We start from the raw sequence: 21,034 nt of genomic DNA on the forward strand, positions 1-21,034 counted from the left end.
GTGAGACCGCCACGTGGCCCTGACGGTCTAGCGACTGCCAGGGTCATAATGAGGCCATAAGTTTTCAAGTATTAAAAAATATCTCATATATATATATTGGGAAATTCTGACGTGGATTTGGCCCTCATCGGCCAAAGTTGGAAAATCCAGAAATAAATTAACATTTTGTAAGAAATGCTTTCAAACTGGTAATACTTTTTTACCAGGTGGCAAATCAACAATTTCCCATAGCTTAGAGCACCACCTTGTGTTGCTGTTTCGACTCCCACAGAGCCTGGAGCTCTGTTCACAACAGCTTCATAGTCCTATAAAGAGTAGAAATACATTTGATCAGAACTAATAGTACTTTCTTTTAATTTCAGGATGGGGATACCGACGCCAGGTTTGACTGAGGACCAGCTCTGGCGTGCAAAATATATCTATGATTCAGCCTTCCACCCAGACACCGGGGAGAAGATGATCCTTGTGGGGCGCATGTCTGCCCAGGTGCCTATGAACATGACCATCACAGGCTGCATGCTGACCTTCTACAGGCAGGTTTACACCCCACAATGAACTATTGCCAAACCACTGACAGCACCTGAATCTGAAGGCATCAGGCTGCATTTAGCACTTGCAGGGATTTGCAGAAGAACATGGATGTAGGATCTAGGGGTTAGATAGGTGTCACATTCCTTACTACCCTAGATTACTTTTGATAATTGCAATCTGATATATTGTTAGTATTCCTTAACCTACGTTACATTCTCCCTTCTGATATTGCAGGTAATAATGATTTTGTTTTAAAATAAAGATGATCCATGGTACTAATTTTTGGTCCTATTGGCATAATAGCAAATCTGTCACTATAGGTGCTCCTGTGCATCCTACACCACTTCTTCATCTCACACAGCTCTTTAATTCTATAATCTATGAAGTTTTTGCTTTGAGGTGTAAGACTTTCTGTGTGTCGAGGTTTCAAAGATTTTATTCTAGACTTTCCAACATTATGCTTCAAATTCCAACATGAGTAGTTTTAAAATTACACTTCCTTTATAAAAATGTCTTCCTTCCTTCAAAATTACACACATTAAGACAGCTTCTGTTTTTGAGGTTTTACTATCTGGGTCCTCAACTCCAGACTACCCTGTTCTTTGTATTCCAAAAACAAGGTGTCACCTACTCAACAAAAGATTTCACATTTTTGTTTGGTATTTGTTTTACAGTAGATTCTCGCCAGAGGTGTGATTTGCTTTGTGCATATACTGAGATTCAAAAGACACCAAGATAATACTTGACAGTTAGTGTGACTTGTCCCATACAGATTATTTGCTAAAATGTAGAAGGCTAGTTAAAAGAGGACAAAGGCAGTGATGCTTCCTTTCCATGTTTGTTGGTCTAAATACACACTTATTGGCTTGCAGTCAATTCTATTTATTGTGAGATTATATTTCACAAATCAAAATGGTGGGAAGCAGAAAGTTAGAAACTTGTGAAGGCTCTGCTTTTTTTTGTATCTCAATAGCAACAACTTTCACTTGTGTATCATCTCAGGAAAACATTCATTCACAGATGGGAGCTGAAAAATAGATGGGACAAGGGAGTAGAAGAAGAGATGATGAACCACAGCTTTTAAGCACAGACAGGACAGAGGCTTTGGGTTTAGTTCATGTACTACTCACTCCTTTCTACGATATGGGGTGAAAAGATTCATAGACCTCATGTAGTCTGACTCTTGAGGAGAGAGAAGTCATTCGCTGAGTGCATCTGTAGTTCTCTGCTCTACTTTGTCTTCTATACATTAGAAACGGGCCACCTCTGGTTGTACATGAGTCTTTCCCTCATTCACAACCCATAGTTGGTCTGGATAGCAAAAATGTTTGATTGTCTCTACTGTAGTGTGTTAACTTCTTTTTTCTTTAACATATTTTGCAGCTCCTGCATTAACCTTCAGGGACTGTAATAAGTCCAATAAAATATAGTAATGCAAAATATCACCAGAAAATAATGAGAACTCAAATATCGACTTTACATACTTTGTTTGTACATATAGTTTGTATGTAAAGTGCAAAATATCGACTACAACAATAAAGATCAGAATATTTTCACAAAATAAGTATTTTGAATTTGAAATATTAAACATTATATTCATTTAAAGAATATATTAACTGAAAACAATTACAATAAAAATAAATGTAATTCAAAAAAACTAAATTTTATAACTTACAAACATAAAATACAACTATATACTTAGAAATGTACAATATATAAATAAAATTACGAAAAACATGAATAATAAAACAAGTATTTATAATTTAGAATAATTCAAACACTATATAATAAAAAGTAAAAATGCATGTAAAACTATTAACATTACAATACAAAATGTAATAAAAATAATATTACTCCAAAATTATGAAAATAGATAATTCAAACACATTAAAATAATTTTAAAATTAAATCATAAAAAATATTAAAAATCTAAAAATTAAAAATGTACCTAAATAATTAGGCTTGTAGACGTGAAAGTCACTATGCCCTTTCCAACCTAAGCAACAGTAGGGAAAGTCTTAGACTTTGCAGGGGCCATAATTAATAATACAAATTATTTTTTTATAAAGGTTAAAAAACTATTATATATTAAAGTGATGATTACATCAGTTAGAACTTTTATAAAGTCATAATCTATGACATGATCACCATTTTCTTCAAAATTATCAATTAAATAGTTAGAAAATAATGTAATTTATATAATAATCAGTTCAACAAATTAAAAAATCTATTTAAAAAGGCTCCCACTGACTCCCACTGACTCAACAAACAATAAATATATAAATTAAAATAAAATACAAAAAATATTTATGTACAGTGCCATATCAAAAATAAAATAAACTATGCTAAAAATAAATACAGATACTTAAAATCAAAGTAATAACTTTTAACACTAAAACTAATAAAACACAAACACAACAAAATAATAAAAAATGATATTATGTGCAACTATATATTTGTTTTTAATTGCAAAGTACCTAAGTAAATGTCATTCTTACTTGCAGTTGTCTACCCTATGATATTTTTGGCATCATAATATTTTTAGACAACATTAGTGTCAATCGACATTTTTTAAAACAAAATTAAGGTTTCTCCCTCTTTTGGATAGCCTAAATCAAATTGGAGAAAGTCTCAGTATTGGTCCCTCCCACCATTAGAACCATTTTATTGGCTGTTACCATCTACCTCTGCTTAGAGTATCCAAGTTCGACAACGAGCGAGGCGGCTCATGACAATCTGTCTCCAAGACCATCAGCAGGAAGTGTGATAACCTTGTAGAGATCAAAGGGTAGTGGGGAGGATGACAATCTGTTAACCATTCGCTGCATATTTTGTAGATTTCAATTAAAAACATTGGTTCTAGCCCAAATGGAAACAAAGTAACTAAAAAGGAGCCATGTATGTTGCCATTCAATGGGTCATCCTTTGCAAAGGTTAAACAATCACTATTCAATTGCTGATTGCTGTAGTCAAGTCTTAATCTGGTACTGATGAGATGAAGTCTTTGCCCAGGAATGCATGTGAGGTAAAATAACTACATAACATTATAAAGCTGCACATATTGTGATGCGTATGCTACATAATTTAACTTTTGTTGCCATATTATTTAGTCAATCCTCTCACGTATTTTGTTCCTTATTTGAAGCATAAGTCCTGTGGCTCCTACGATGATTTTAGCTACTCCAGCGTCATTTCCAAATATTTCAAATTAATCTCAAACTGCAAACTTGTGGATTTGAGGCATTCTGTAAACCTTTTATGCTGTTAAGGTTCATTTCACGTTGAACTATGCTATATTACAGGGAAGTGATGTGGGTATTACAGGCAAATTATACTGCTCAGTTATACTGCTTAACTGTGTTCAGAAATTTTAGAAAAATGCTTTAAAACAGTAATACAAACAAGTGGTGTTTTTTTTTGCCTGTATGTCAGAATGTGCATTCAATATAACCACTTCCATCAGTTGTCATCACTTGTTCAAGGCTGTGAACTAGGTGTTTCCCAAGGCAGGCCACCAATATTTTCATGTCTTGAAGTAGTACTATGCAACTGTTGTTCAGTATGTGGCACAATATGCACCCTCATTCATTTATTGCTGGTTTTGTTGTGCAAATAGTCAACGGACGTGTCCAATCTGACTATGGTTTCAGGAATGTCAGAAATGGGGTTATAAACTTTGGAGTTTGGTACCCCTACCCACTTAATAAATCTCTGGTTATGTCAAAACACAGCTCTAAGGGAATCTCTGCTCAAACCCTGGTAACAGTGGCCTAAGCAGTACTAACAACGATAAAGTAAACAAAGTAAACAACACAACACAGTAAATACCCCAATTCAATTTAGAATAATGGAGAACAATTTAATGAGCAAAATAACCTCAAGATCTTAAAAATGAGTAAAGAGGATCTGGAGATATGAATTTTGAATGAAGCTTATAGCAAATGCACCAAGGGTTATTGTGCAAAAATGTAAAGCATCAATAAGAAGTCACTATTCATGGTTAACTGGGACCTAGGCCCTGATTAAGGAGGCCGCAATGCGGTTGGTGTCGAATAAGTAAAGTGGTTCGTCCCGATCAAAGGTCTTATCTTCAGACTTTGGGCCTAATTCTGATTTCGCCGGTTGAACCACGTGAACTCAGATACGGTGGTGGGGAGACGGCCGTCAGGCTGGCGGCCTCACCACCGTTTTATTACAATATTTCCACTGGGCTGATCGGCAGAAACAGTGCAGCGGCATGGACCTTTGCTCCCTCAGGGAGTCGAGGCCAATGCCGTTGCACAGACAGTGCCCCCAGCTTCCTCGGAATGTGCACTGTCTGCCATAGCAGCCATAGCAGACAGTGTGCATTCCAGGGGGGCAACTCTGCCTTTCTGCCAGCCTTTTCATGTCGAGGACCTCGCCATGGAAAAGCTGGCAGAAGGGAAAGACATGATCAGCACAGCGGTGCCAAACTCGGTCCTGCCATGGCTGACCACAACTTTCACCGCCGCCAACCCTTCGGGATCTCTGATCCTGGCGGTGGCAGCAGATCATAATCTGGCTGTTTGACCGCCGCAGCTCGTACAGTGGTCCTATGGACCGCCATACTTGTATTTAGGCCCTTTGTCTCCAGCTGCTAGGAAAGAGTTTTCTTGTCCCCCCGCATCCTCTAGCTCCTCAGTGCAGGCTTCCAGACACCAGAAATCCTCCAGCTGGGCCACCTGCAGACTTTAGGCCTCTTTAGTCAGTTGGGCCTTATCAGAGGCAGGAATCATTCTGCTTTATATGTCCCTGAAGCAGGTAAACAGGAGGCCAGCCACTTGACCCTTGGAGAGCTGTTTCCTGTCCCTGGTGTAACAGGATTTAGGTGTCCTAGAGTTCTAGACTGAGTCCTCTTCCTCCAGCAGGAGTCAGAAGTCAGGTGTCTTTTTGCAGCGTGGCCGTATTCAGATGGGGTCTACCCAGGTCAAGGAATGTTCAGAGAAAGTGATGGTTGAGGTGTCTGATTTATAACGTGCACTAACTAGGGATTAGAGAAATTTAACTACCCAACCCTAACTATTTTCTTGAAGTCCACCCACCTGTTTTGCAGCCTTTGCTGTTTGGGATAATGCAAACTACCTGGGAGCCTCTGTTTCTAGATGACAAAACCTAGTTCCCACCAGGCAGGACTGTCTTAATCTCCTAAGCAAATCCCCTATTTAGATGAGCTCCCCTCCCACTGACAGGGCCAAAATTAGTTTTCCTTTTATTGTGACTGGAAGCTGGCTGTCAAAAGGGTCATGTGAATAAATAGAAGAGGCCCTCTGTAGCATCTCCATGTCAAAAGAGATTGTGCTAAAGCTGACCTTTGTTCTGTCTGCTCCCAGAGAGCTAACCTCTTCTACATGGTCAGAGGTTAACACCCATTGCCTTCCTGTGCTCAGAGGCCGACCATTACCATTTGAGCCAAAATTGTTAACTCCAAGGCAAAGGATGTGAATTCTAGTGCTGGGGTGTGAGCAGTGGCAGAACTAGATTCAAGCCAGTTGTAGCCAAGGCAGCCTAAAGTATATTTTTATAAAGTTACTTTTCTGTTTAAGTTGTAAAAAAAATATTTCGCCATTAAACCAAATTTTAAAAGCTAAGTAAAACATTACTTCGAAGCATTTTTCTAGCGTTTTCATAAGTGGAAAAAGGACATTAAAATTTCAATCACACTTTAGTTTACTCATGGAAAAGTCTAGTAAGGCCTACAAAGTGAACCAGGTTTGGGGTTTCATTTCAATGTGGAGTATGCCCTATTTTTTAAACATATTGGCACCCTGCCCTGTGGCTTACATGGCACACATTAAAAATATACTTTTTCTCCATAGTAATGGCATTTTTCACTGCCACGTGTCACTGCAGTGTCTTTACACAGAAGTCAATCTAGAGCACCGTTGTGCTCCCTACAGACATATTTCTTGCCATATAAATAAATACACGCTGCTCCTCACATATTACATTTAACTTTCCATGTGATACTTATACCTTTGGCAACCTTTCCAGTGGACTTAGAGGGAAGTTAAATAGATGGGTGAAAATAAGTGTACATATACCATTTTGTGACCAGAGCACATGCACTGTGACTCTGCTTAGTAGGGTCTTGACTTTTTCAATAAACTGTGTTGTGTGAAGACAGACATCTAGAGTGACTTCTTTGCACAGGCAATTAGGATTACAAACAAATCTGGGTTGTGTTTTCTTGAGCTATTTGCACCAAAGTAAAAGGCATGCCCAAACACTAGGTGCAATGAGGAGAATTTGCATTAAAAATTAATACTGAAGTTCTTTCAAAATTGGATGTACCTTTATTTCACGAGCTGATGAACATTTTGGGAACAAAAATAAGGTTGGTTGTACTATCTTTCATCTCCACAGAACAACTCCGGCTGTGGTATTTTGGCAGTGGGTGAACCAGTCTTTCAATGCGATAGTGAACTATTCCAATAGGAGCGGAGATGCACCTATCACAGTGCAGTAAGGAAGTTTTTTTACTAGTCTTTTTGTGAATAGACTGTGTGTGTCTGGATTATGTGCGTAAACCTTGCCATCTGACCAAGCTCAAGCGAACATCATCTCAGGCAGAGAGTGGAGTTTGGCCGTAAAGAAAATACAGTGGCAAAGCCAATGTGTTCTGTATTTAATGCACCAACGTATGTAAGCACAGGCATGCACAAATGCTGTTTTCTTGTACTGTACGCATAAATGCTGTTTATCACACCAAAACCTGCCCAAGTGTCCTACTGGGTTTGCCACTGCTAGAAAAAAGTAGCAAATTATTTATTTCTGTATAGAATGCATGTAAGGGATAAAGAAATGTGTATGTCAAACAGTGTGATGTTTAAGAGTGTTTTCCAATCTCAAATAGTCCCCTATGCATTCCAGTTAAAGCATTTCCTGGAAGATAGACTGATGTACTAAACAGCCAGAAGTATGAGTTGAGAGTCATATGCCTCTGGGTGGAGCTGAATACCACTCTATATACATTTGAGGGAATCGTTAAGAAAAGCCTATCTCTGCACCTACTACAGGCAGCTATTGCTTCTCAACCATGAAAACAAAATATTGGACAAAGTAATAGCCACATGGCAATCCCTCTTAATGGATCGTGTGATCTCTCCCATGCAGTCTGGTTTTGTCCCACACCGCTCCACATCAATCATCCTCTGCACTGTTTTTGCTGTGTTAAATCGGATCTAGCCACCACTCCTGCTGTAGTTGCCTGACTAGACGCTGATAAAGCATTTGACTCCCTTGAGTGGTCATTTCTCCGTGCCACATTGATTAAACTCTGAATTCCCAGTGGCTTCCAGGACCTCATTATGTTACTCAATAAAGATCCTGTAGCTGCCTGAAAGTGAATGGCATGCTCTTCAAGGTCTTTCACTTCACAAGAGTCACACAGGAGGGCTGTCCAATCTGTCCTCTCTTATTTATAATTGCCACAGACCCCCTTGTTAGGCATTTGCCGGAGAGACACCTGGCCAGGGGCCTACGATTTCAACATGGCCCGCTGTTTGCGTCATTATACGCGGATGATACATTGCTTTTCGTATGTGACCCACCTACCAATGCCCCTCCCCCACCCACCCATCCGTAAAGTGATATGCTTTTGGACCTTTTTTTCAGAGTGTCAATTAACTGGAAAAAATCAGAGCTGTTTCCATTAACAGAAGCCACAGAACCTTGCATCCTTCACTATCCCCTGCAATGGTGCACGGATTCCCCCAAATATCTCTGTATTTGCTTACATAGAGATAAGTCTGAGGTGAACTGCTGCAGTTATGGCCCTGCTATAGATAAACTTGCCACTCAAATAGAATACTGGATTCAATTACCATTAGCCATGGCCAGGTGAATTATCATTCTCAAAATGGTGGTCCTACCACAATTCCTGAACCTTTTTTCAAATATTCGCAGTGCTCTGACCAAAAGCTTTTTTTGCACCAATGCAGGGGCTCTTAACACATCTTGTCTTGTCTGGGCTGGCCGTAGACCTTGTATTCGATGGGACACACTGACACTCCCCTAAGAACCAGACATCTTTGGGGTTTCTGACCTACAATTATACCATTTGGTGGCTCAATCCCATTTTGCTTATTTTTGGTATCATCTGGACGCCAGGTTACCATATCTCAAACCTGAGAAAGCTCAAGTGCCCAATCTTCCCCTTGCCTCCATTCTCCCTCTAGGGCTGCTGCAGAGCCCCTCTGAAATACAGACACTATCTACCACTTGTTAGGCCTGGTTCAAACTTCGGCACTGCCTGGGCTGGGAGAATCTGTAATCTCCACAATACCCCTTGCGACTAACCCATAACTCCTGCTCACTGGAGAATGTGTGGTACAACACATTATTTCACACCAGCTGCGCATAGGTGGGGGATCTGTTTGTCAATGGTACCCATAAACCCAGCTCCACTTTGGCAGAGGGGGGCAACATCACATGTATGGACAGCTTTGTCTTTCACCGACTCCACAGCACGCTGCGAGATACCACACCTGCGTACCCTGAGGAACCTAAGGAGTTTCCTCCCCTCACATTAGTAATCTCCACCCCAGATGACTGCTGTTTAATATCCATACTCTACCACACATCTTTAGAGCTGCAGCCCACTTGAGCAGAGAAGTCAAGAGCTGCCTGGGAACGTGATTTTAGACACTCCGTGCCAGACAAAACCTGGTATTACTGCTGTACACAAACCAAGCAGGTCCCCAGTAATCATCGCAACAAACCACTACGCTATAATTATCTTCACCAAGCGTACACAATCCTAAAGGCCCCGGCCAAGCTTGACCCAGCGAGACCACATCACTGCCCAAAATGGAAAATTGACCAGGCTGACTTTGCACACCTATCATGGGAACATACAGTGATAAAATCATTTTGGGAGGATATGTTTTCCACATTATCTCACAAGTTGGAGCAGACACTTGACCCAGGTCCTTAATGGCTCCTCTGGGTCATGTTAAGCTGATACCTCTCGGCCTGCGGCGCTTCACTGCCATTGTGCTACCTCCAGGCCAAAGGACACATGGCAGCCACTCAGAGATTATCTCCTAACATTCGACTCTGTTATGGACCACGATGATGAGAATTGATGTCTCTTTCCCTTTTTTAGGATCTGTAGTATATTTAGGGGGTTATTCTAACTTTGGAGGAGGTGTTAATCCGTCCCAAAAGTGACGGAAAAGTGACGGATTTACCACCAGCCGTATTACGAGTCCATTATATCCTATGGAACTCGTAATACGGCTGGTGGTATATCCGTCACTTTACCGTCACTTTTGGGACGGATTAACACTCCTCCAAAGTTAGAATAACCCCCTTAGTCTGTTAACGGGCATTGTTTTATAATCCTACTGTGTAGTGCTATTTTGTACATTCCATCTACCTACCACGGGGAGTTGCCCCTTTTTTGGCTATTTCCTCACTCTCCCCATTCTGACCCCTCCACCCTCACGTCTTCTTGGAATGCCAGTTATTGTTTTGTAATTTGTAGCATGTGTTTTTTTGTTTTCCCTTGCAAACTGTAATAAATAAAGTTTAAAAAAAAAAGAATCGGTAACAATATGTCTCACAGACATCTATGGTGTCAAGTGAGACCAAAAAAGATGAGGGCAACCTTAGTGATAGGTCTAGCTTTTACCCAGAGATTTGGTAGTTCGCTAAATTATATGAGCAATTTTTGTAGAGTGTAAAGCCTACACAAAAAACAGTAAACTCCCACTGGGAGCCTTAACTGTGGAGTGCATTTGGGAACAAGGGGACAAAGTTCTGTAGTGGGTTAATGCTGACAACATATTTCAGCTAGTGGTAGAGAAATAGTCACCCTCTGGGGTGCACTGAAATTGAGTTACCTTTGGAGAGGGGGCTCTTAATCTGAAGTGGAGATGAGCAGTTGGGAAGGGAATTGCGCTGGGTGTGGGAAAGAGGCAGAAGAAAGTAAACTAAACATGGTACACTTTTAGAAAGGGCTGGGTTCAATATTGTTGTACATTAAGGGAGACCGAACTGCTTAGCATGACCGTGTGGTTGTATCACTGGGTAGACGGTGTTCGTTCTCTTATTAAATCAAGAGCATTTGGTTGGGCAATACAGTGGGACCCATTTTTGTTTATCTAGCATGGATTCAATACTATGCCAGAAACTAACCACATCTTGTAGACAGTGGAGGGGCTGCTTTGTGGCTAATCACAATTATACCAGCAACACTATGCAGGTTTCTTTGTCTGTTAATAAGTATATCCTAATATAAGTTGGGAAGTGTGACTTTTGTTTTGCATCTTTTGCAGGCAACTGGGAGCAGCGTATGTAAGTGCAACCACTGGTGCTGTGGTCACTGCACTCGGGTTGAAGGCCCTAACCCAGGTAAAATATAATATTTTTTAAGTTGTGCGAAATCTATGTTTACATAATGGTTAAGCTTCATCCTTAACTTAATGAATTCGTATTACACGTGGTCTAGCAATTATTAACCCCTTTGCTGCCAGGCCTTTCACCCCCTGAGGTGCCAGACCTTTTTTGGCTATTTGGGGCAGTTTGCGCTTAGCCTCTCATAACTTTTTGTCCACTTAACCTACCCACGCCAAATTTGCGTCCTTTTTTCCAACATCCTAGGGATTCTAGAGGTACCCAGAGTTTGTGGAGGTGACCAATAATTTAGGCTAAATACAGCAAAAATGTATTTAAAAAATAAAAAATTGGAAAAAGGGCTGCAGAAGAAGGCTTATTGTTTTTTCCCTGAAAATGACATCAACAAAGGGGTTGTTGTGCTAAAATCACAGTCTTCCCTGCTTTCAGGAACAGGCAGACTTGGATCAGAAAATCACATTTATCAACACAAGTTTGGCATTTTACTGGGAGATACCCCATTTTTACTATTTTTTGTGCTTTCAGCCATCTTCCAGTTAGTGACAGAAACGGGTGTGAAACCAGTGCTGGATTCCGGACATCTAAACATTTCTGAAAAGTAGACAAAATTCTGAATTCAGCAAGGGGTCATTTTTTTGTAGATCCTACAGGGTTTTCCTATAGAAAATCACACCTGAAATAAAAAGAATATTGAAATTGAGGTGAAAAAAAAGACATTTTTCTCCATGTTTTACTCTGTAACTTTTCACTGCGATGTCAGATTTTCAAAAGTAATATATTTTTATGTCTCCTGGAGTCGTCTGGTTGCGAGGATATATTGGGCTTGTAGGTTCATCAAGAACCCTAGGTACCCAGAGCCAATAAAAGAGCTGCACCTTGCAATGTGTTTTCATTGTATACCGGGTATACAGAAATTCATTTGGTGAAATATAAAGAGTGAAAAGTAGGTATCAAGGAAAGCTTTGTATTTCCAAAATGGGCACACAATAAGATGTTGAAAAGCAGTGGTTATTTGCACATTTCTGAATTCCGGGGTGCCCATACTAGCATGTGAATTATAGGGCATTTCTCAAATAAACGTCTTTTTTACACACTGTCTTACATTTGGAAAGAAAAAAATGTAGAGAAAGACAAGGGGCAATAACACTTGTTCTGCTATTCTGTGTTCCCCCAAGTCTCCCAATACAAATGCTACCTCACATGTGTGGGTAGGCCTAATGCTCGCGACAGGAAACGCAACATGGACACATCACATTTTTACATTGAACTTTGACGTGTTTTTAGGAAAGTGCCTAGCTCTGGATTTTGGCCTCTAGCTCAGCCGGCACCCAGGGAAACCTACCAAACCTGTGCATTTTTTAAAACTAGACACCTAGGGGAATCCAGAATGGCGTGACTTGTTGGGCTCTCAGCACGTTCTGTTACCCAGAATCCTTTGCAAACCTCAAAATTTGGCCCCCAAAAATCTTTTCCCTCACATTTCGGTGATCGAAAGTTCTGGAATCTGAGAGGAGCCACAACTTTCCTTCCACCCAACGTTCCCACAACTCCCTATAAAAATGGTACCTCACTTGTATGGGTAAGCCTAGTGCCCGCAACAGGAAATGCCCTAAAACACAACGTGGACACATCACATTTTCCCATAGAAAACAGACCTGTTTTTTTACAAAGTGCCTATCTGTGGATTTTGGCCTCTAGCTGAGCCGGCACCTAGGAAAACCTATGAAACCTGTGCATATTTGAAAAGTAGACACCTAGGGGAATCCAGGATGGGGTGACTTGTGGGGCTCCCACCAGGTTCTGTTACCCAGAATCCTTTGCAAACCTGAAAATGTGGCAGAAAAACACCTTTTCCTCTCATTTTGGTGATAAAAAGTTCTGGAATCTGAGAGGAGCCATAAATTTCCTTCCAACCAGCGTTCCCCCATGTCTCTCGATAAAAATGGTACCTCACTTATGTGGGTAGACCAGTGCCCGCGAAAAGAAATGCCCTAAAACACTATGTGGACACATCAGAATGATCAAATAAAAAACTACCTGTTTTTGCGGAGGGGGCACCTGCGTTTGCCGTCCTGGGCTCAGCAGCCATATAGGGAAACCTACCAAACCCAAACACTTCTGAAAACTAGACACCCGAGGGAGTGCAGGGAGGTGTGACTTCCTTGGATCCCCCAGTGTTTTCTTACCTGGAACCCTCAGCAGACCTCAAATTTAGCTAAAACATTTCATTTTTCTCACATTTCTGTATGGGATCACCATACCAGCGCAAATTTCATACCACCCAGCATTCCCCTCAGTCTCCAGGTAAAAATTATACCACACTTGTGTAGGTGGGCCAAGTGCCTGTGACAGGGAAGAGCCAAAAACATGTAGAAAATGAGGGGGAACCAAAGTGGGTCCAAAAGGGCAGTTTGGAAAAAAACCTTTTTTAGGCTGACAAGTGGGGCAGAATTTTTATCGGTATAGCTGCAACAATGCTGGGTGGTAGGAATTTTGTGGATTCCTACAGATTTCAGAATGTTCTGTCACAAAAATGTGGTAAAAATGTGTGATTTCTAGCAAAGTTGGAGGTTTGGAGGGCATTGTAGGTAAGAAAATGGTGCGTGGTGCTTGTGAAGCAGACCACCCTGGACTCACTCAGAGGTTTAGTTTTCAGATGTGTCTAGGTCTCATAGATTTTTCTACATGGCAGCGTCCCAAAGTCCAAAAAGTGAAGCCCTCACCATCCCAAGTGGGACGATTTTGAGAGTTAGACAAGCTCTCATGACCCAAATGTAAAACCAAAACCCAAAATAATCAAATATAAGATGGAATAAGATGTTTTAGTGTGCGGGGGAGAGCTGAAAGACTGTTACCCCCTTCAGTTAGGGTGCCCATACTGGTTGGTAGCCACCACCCCACTATATATTTTTATTATTCCCTGGCATCTAGTAGGATTTCTGCCCCCCGGGGAGTGGATCATGAGTAATTGCCCCATCTGCCCACCAGTGGGCCAAACAACTTTGTCCCCATTTATTTGGAGTGGGGGTATGGCCATACACCTACCCTCTTTTTTTGAAAAAAAATCTTCCCTGGTGTCTGGTGGGCTCTCAGGCCCCCTTACAAAAATAGGCCGATCTGCTCCTGGGGGGCAGAAATAGGCTAAAATAAATTTGCCCTCTAGGAAAGTGACGCTTGCCTAAGTGGTCGCTCCCCTTGCGTGGAATTGGTGCAAAAAAAATCTTTTGTGTCTAGTGGCTTCTGCCCCCCTTGGGGGCAGATTGTCTGAAGAAAAATAGGATGATCTGTCCCCAAGGTAGGCAGATATGGCCTTAAATACATTTGCCCCCCTCATCTTTTTTGAAATTGTCGCAAAATAAAAAAAAAATCCCTGGTGCCAAGGGGTTTTTGACCCCTTGGGGCAGAAATGGCCTTAAATTAAATAAATGTGCCTCCCAGGGGAGTGACCCTTGCCTTAGTGTTCGCTCCTATTTTTTTAAATTGGCACAAAAAAACAAAATCTCTGGTGTCTAGTGGTTTCTGCTCCCCTTAGGGGCAGATTGGCTTAATAAAAATAGGCTGATCTGCCCCCAAGTGGGGCAGAAATGGCCTAAAAACAATTTGACCCCCCCCCCTCAGATGAGCGACCCTTGCCCAAGGGGTCGCTCCCCTTATGGGAGCAAAACAAAAAAAAACAATCATCCCTCGTGTCTAGTGGCATTCCTGCAGCACGATTGCTATGTGATCGTGCTGCAGGAATGTTCAGAGAGACATGAAAAGGGAAGGAAAAGCCTTTCCTTCCCTTTGCATGCCTCTCTGGCCTCCCCTTCCCCCGTACCGAGGAGAAGATAATCAGTTTCTCCTCGGATCTCGATGGGAGGCGATCTCTGATGAGGTCAGCACGCGATCACGTGCTGACGTCATCAGACATCACTGGTGGGTTCGTGTGGGGCTGGGGTGAAAGAGAATGCAATTCCCCCTTCTATCCTGCCCATGTGAGAGGGGTGCGAGGCCCTCTGGGGGAGCTCTAGCACTTCCCCCAGGGGCCCATTGCTGGATGAGGTGGTTACGTCGCTGGCGCTTGAGCGCTACGGCAGCAGACGTAACCACCTCGTCCACTGCACCTGAGGGGTTAAAGCTGTTTTTTTGTTTACTTTACAAACTTTTCCAATATTATTTTGTGGTTTCAATATTTTCTTAGAAGTTTTCAACATATATATGTAGTTTCCCCCAGTTTTGTGAGCATGTGGTTCCATTTTTGTAAGCAGTTGAGGATTAAAAAATAGAGAGAGCATACAAAAATTCACAACACCCTCCCGCAATACCTCCAACCTGTAAGTCTGGATCTTGCAGTGTATACAGTAAAGAGTAACAGTTGCAGCTAGAATTGGGTGTCTAATTCACTGTTTGTTTGTGTGGGCATGACATAATCTGCCCTGTCGGCAGAACAGTCACTTTAAGGACTTTCTGTAACTGAGAAAGGACTTCTGGGATCACCCTTATAGCCTTGAGGTAGCAAGGGAAGAATGACGCCTTAAAGTCAGAGGCAAGGTGTTTGAAGATGGTCCCCCAGCCTGCTGCAAAAGCTGCCTCTCTGTTATGTAGTGGCAGGGTCAACTTATCCATTCCCATTTGGTTCCAGATTTGATGGCTCCACATGGTGGCATACAGCACCTTTTCCCAGTTTTATGCTTTCAGCTAGTTTGCCGCTAGTATCACCTGCTCCACCTATTCCCGCTTCACAAAGAAAACAGGAGGACTTCTGTCATTGGAATCCTCAGAAGGATGACCTCAGTGGCTATAGGCCTTAAATATTTCACCTACCTTCAAAGGACCCGCTTTCAAAAAGCTTGGAGTTTAAGGCACTCTCAAAATAAATGTGAAAGCTTTCTTTACCCCTTACACCTCCCCACCTACCAGCATCTTTTATTTTTCCTATTGTCCCAAATATGTAGTTTCAGTGACACTCTTTGTTTGTTTTGGAGCAACGTGTACTCTGCTTTGCCCATGGTTAGGGCTTGGACTTGTACTTTAAGTGCTCCAGTATCTCTCCACAATTTCTGGTACAGTGTAAGCTTGCACATCTTCTTCAAGAGCGATAGGCATCTGTTTAGATTGCCACGGGGCAGCTTTATTTCTTTTGCTGCGCGCAGAAGCAACATTCAAGGTATCTCTGAGGACTGCCTGGACTGCATCCCATCTAACTGTCTTACTAGCATCATAAGCACCATTTTGGGTGAAGTCAGGGTTAAACGACTTCTGCAGGTCAACCTAGACCACCATGTCCACCAACAACATAATTCCATAATAACTTGGTCATGATCAGAAATGTTGATGCGATCTACTGAACACGATAGAATGTAGTGTGCGGAGACGGACCTCACCAGATACTAATTTAATGTAGTTTATGTTTTACGTGCCATGGAAAACGTGTATAAACAGCTTCATCTTGATGTTGTATGCGCCAGTTTGTATGTCAGAACAAAATCCATCAAAATCACCTTCAAATGGATGCCGCAAGTTAATCCGGGATGTGTGCAGCTCTACACCACTGTCTCTGCCATCTCATTCAGCAGTGAACAGGCAGACTTGATGGATTTTGTACTAACATTAATTTCTGGAGAGATGTGTTCTTTGGGAGGTTGTTCCTGGCTATTTGTACTGATTACTTCCAATGTCATGGGAGCATTAGACAAATGACATTGGTCCTGATGTGACCCTACAGTTGAGATTGGGTCAAACTCAAAATGTTGATACCCCGTTTCCTGCTTACAGAATCACATGGATGGAATATATTAATTAATATAATCCTCCAACAAAAACTGTGCTCCAAACTTTTAATAACCAGACATATGCACAGTGTATTTTGTATCACTCGTGTATATATTCACCCTCTCTGGTACAGCATCGTCTGCACTTCTCTATTGCACAATTTGCACTTACATATCTTAAATGAAAAACAATATAATTTCCACTATGGAGTGAAGTGCTGGGTCTTGACTAATGTTGGTATGATTATATATCAGCATAACACTAATCATCGTACAATTTAATAGAATACCTTGTTTAGTGTCCTTCCCAGCGTGGTACCCGCCAAATACCTAGACCACACATCGAGCTGTAAATCAAACAACTTTATTACTGTGTGTGTACCTGTGAATTCCCACATTCTAAACTAAGTTTTCTTTACATTTTATTCCAGCAGTTCTGTCACAGTGATACAGAGTCCTCAGGTAGCCTGAATGGTTCCGTTCTAAAACATGCAAGAAAGCATGCAAGACACTACGGGGTATATTTATACTTTTTGTTGCAAAACTAGACTAACGCAGTTTTGCACCAAAATGTTTAGCACCGGCTTGCACCATTCCTGAACACCAACCGGGCGCCATATTTATGGAATGGCATAAGCCAGTGCAAAGTGGGGCTAGCGTAAAAAAATGACGTTAGCCGGGTGGGTCTGGCGGTATGGGAGAAGGGGGTTTTGCACCAAAAAATTACGTTAGGCTGGTTAGAGTAAAAAAGGTGACTCTAACCAGCGTAGTGTCTTTTTTTGGTGCAAAACCATCCATACCACATGACTCCTGTGTTAGAAAAGACTGTAGTTATGCCCACCACCCCAGTGGCCAGCACAGGGGACGAGGGTCCCCTGGCATGGCCATTGCCCGTTGTGCCATGCAGGAGGCCCCAAGTTGGGTCCCTGATGGCACTTTAATTTAAAACAAAATACTTACCTATACTTACCCTACTTACCTGGGATGGGGTCGCCCATCCTCTGGTGTGCGTGGGGGTGTTCCTGGAGCTTGAGGAGAGCACTTGTGGACCCATTCCATGGTGTTTAACCATGGAAATGGGTTCACAGGTCCCTTAACGCCTAGTCTGACCCATGCGTCATTTTAGGACAAGGGAATAAATATGGGGTTATAGGGTTAGCAATTCTTTTTTACATGGGAACGCCTTCCTTGCATCTCATTGACACAAGGTAGTTTCACACATATGAAAAATGGTGCAAACTCCAATATTTTGCCGTTAGACTAGTCTAACGTCAAAATATAAATATGGAGGAAATTTGGCGCAAATGGGATATAAATATGCCCCTACATCTCTCCCTCTGTTAAATTAAAAAATGTTTTTTTTTTTTTTTTTTTAGAAAATCATTTCACATACCCACATGTATACATGTGTACAACTATAGCTCTTCAATTAAACTTGGAGCTTTAATCAGTTGACCTGTTCTGGTTACTGGAAGCTGTGAACTGTCTTCAATGTCGGAAATTACTAAATGTGATAAGAAATCAGCACAGTCGCTGAGTTGTCAATCAGTCTTTCTGTCACAATCTCAAGTTGAAGACCAATGAAATACAGACCTGAAGTGAGAAGAGTCTCTGGGAATATACTTGCTAGGGCATTGGGCAGTCACCATGTGTCGTTTGGTAGACACTACTTGGAAAAGTTCAGCATAGTAAGGAGCATAAGATTTTCTTTTGCGTGTCTGTTGAGCAATCACCAAATCTCTTTTTCTGAATGAGGGGTCTTTTGCATGTCACGTCTTGACTGCATAGGCTTTTTCTTTCTCTTTGTGAACCAAGTCCTTTGTATGAATCATGTTTTTACTTTTATTTCTTTCAATGGTCCATTGAGTCAGTTTGGTTTCCATTGTTCTCTGGAACATCAAAGTTGCAGGACTTTCACCTGTGATCAAGTGGGGTGTTGATCTATAAACTCATAAAGTAGAGTTCAATACTGATTTTAAATTGAGCTTCTCAAGAGTTGCACGCTGCACTGCTTTCTTTATTGTACTCTTAAAAAGCTCAACAAATTCATTGGCTTGTGGCCATAAGGGTGTGGTCTTTTGTTGCTTTATGTGGGGTTTGGTCCAGAAATTCTTTAAAGTCTTTAGTGTTGAAGGGTGGACCATTGTCGGACTTTAAAATGGCTGGTATGCCCCACGTTGCAAAGATGCCATCAAGTTTTTCGATTACCCACTCATGTGTTGTGAATGAAAGATCTCGACCAAGGGAAAATGTGAATCTTCATCTTTAAACACCATTAAATGATGTCCATTATCAAGTGGACCAAATTAGTTGAATAGCTATTCTCTCCCAGGCAAGTTTAGGGAGTACAGACATGTTCAGAGTATTTTGAGAAACTTATTTTACTCACAATTTCATATGTGATAGGCCTTGAGTTCATTTTCAACTCTTTCATCTAAGTATGGAAATCAAACTCGGTCTCGGAGAACTCTCTTTGTAGCAACAATACCACAATGTCCTTTGAGACCCATTTCTGTTCACCTTTGTCGTATACTCTCCAGGATCAGGATCTTCGCAATATAACTCCTTCCTGAGTAATGGACAGTTCATCTTTGTCATTTTTGCATTATTTATATTCACAATCATAATTGAGTGGTTCAGTGTATTTATTCCACAACTGATGTGTAATTATGTTTTTTAATTTCAGTAGGTCACTGTTATGACTCGTGGCAGTTATTGACACAGCAGCTGGTGTACTTGACAGCGAAACTGATGTAGGGTACAGCCGTTTAAGATGGAGTACCATGACCTTGGATAGGCACTCTCGAAAAGTAGTCTGCAGGATTTTGATCCTTTCCTGATCTCTGCAAAACTGTATAACGGTACGCTTGCAATCATAGTCCCCATCGTTCAATCCGAGGAGGCTTTTGGATTGCGGAAGATGGTCAGCAAATCTTGATGATCAGTAACCAGCAAAAAAGGCATTTTATACAGGAACACATGGAAATGCTCAGAAACCCATACCACAGCCAAACGTTCCTTCTCAGGCTGTGAGTAAGCATGTTCTGTTTGAGACAAACTCCTTCTAGCATAAGCCACAATATGTTGTCTTGCATTTGTGTGTCTTCTATGCTGTGCAATTATAGCACATAACCAACCTGACTAGCATCAACCGCAATCTCTCTATGAAGCTTTGGACTGAAGTCTGCTATTTCCATAGCATTTTCAATGATGTGCGTAATTCTCTTGAAACATTTTTCACAATCTCATGACCATTTAAAATAAATATTTTACTTTGTTAACTCTTGTAATGGAACACTCACAATGGCAAACTCCTTTATGTGCCTGAACAGTAACATACATTTCCAAGAAAAGAATGCACCATAGAAACATCTTGTGGGTGTTCAGCATTTGTCAACGTTTGTACTTTTGCAGTGTTAGACATCATGCCCCATCAGAAAAGATATGGCCACAGAAATTCGGTGTTGTCTATTTGAACTTGCTTTTGTCTTCATTTAAGGTTAAACCTGCATCATTGAGCAATTGACATTTTTGTGAGGGGTTTATCATGCTCCTTCTGCGTAGCTCCAAAAACTAATGTCATCACTCTAATTGAATGCATTCACAACAGGTTGTGTGATACATTGTATGACGTCTTGGAAACATTCTACAGGCAATGATTCTCCAAAACTAAGTCTCTTGTATATGAACAAACCAACATGTGTAGAAAAGGTTGTAATATGTCTGAAGCTTTCTTCACATTCTAACTGATGATATCCTTTATTCAAATCAAGTTGAGAAAATAATTTGGCACCATTCAATTGCATTATCATGTCAGCAATGTGCAGCCCTGGATGTACCTCTCATTCAGTTGCTTTGCTCGCCTATAGCATGTCAGTGCATATGCGCACTGCTCCTTCACGGTCCTTTTTAGGCACCACCTTACTAAGAGGAAAACCTGTGGCATTGGACCAGTGGAACGTTCAATAATGTTCTGCTTAAGTAATGATTCAAGTTCTCTTTGAACAGTTTTTTGTAAATGAAAAGCAACGTTTCTATGTCTCTGATCAACAGGATGAACATCCTCATTTACTTTCAGAGTCTTTAACTTTCCTAAACCATGAAACAATAAAGGGAATTGACTTACTATTTTGTGATGAGCATTCATGTCGTAATTCAATGAAAACAGTCTCATGTCAGCAGTCGTGTTGAAGCTGAGCAAGCAGGCACTTGCTGCTGTTCCTTGAAGCACATGGATTGGTGCTTGTACTTTTGTTTTCTTATGTTTCTCTGTTACTATAAACTGATGTTGACTCTTCATGCGCGTCGATGCACCCCAAGTGTACACCTTGATCTCTGACAGCGTAAGCCGCAGTAATGGAGACAGTTCATTG

At 41.2% G+C, this 21,034-nt stretch overlaps 1 protein-coding gene across 2 annotated transcripts in view; it reads left to right on the forward strand.

Annotated features, from left to right (window-relative positions):
* SFXN3 (sideroflexin 3) overlaps positions 1-21,034 on the forward strand; it is a 223,764-nt gene that overhangs the window by 100,069 nt on the left and 102,661 nt on the right. For both annotated transcript variants that reach the window (XM_069239538.1, XM_069239539.1), the window contains 3 exons: positions 363-533; positions 6,916-7,014; positions 10,833-10,908. In XM_069239538.1, the coding sequence (XP_069095639.1) occupies positions 363-533; positions 6,916-7,014; positions 10,833-10,908 (346 nt within the window). The remainder of the gene's footprint in view (positions 1-362; positions 534-6,915; positions 7,015-10,832; positions 10,909-21,034) is intronic.

Source organism: Pleurodeles waltl, chromosome 6, assembly GCF_031143425.1.
Source record: "Pleurodeles waltl isolate 20211129_DDA chromosome 6, aPleWal1.hap1.20221129, whole genome shotgun sequence".
In the NCBI taxonomy this organism is placed as follows: domain Eukaryota; kingdom Metazoa; phylum Chordata; class Amphibia; order Caudata; family Salamandridae; genus Pleurodeles; species Pleurodeles waltl.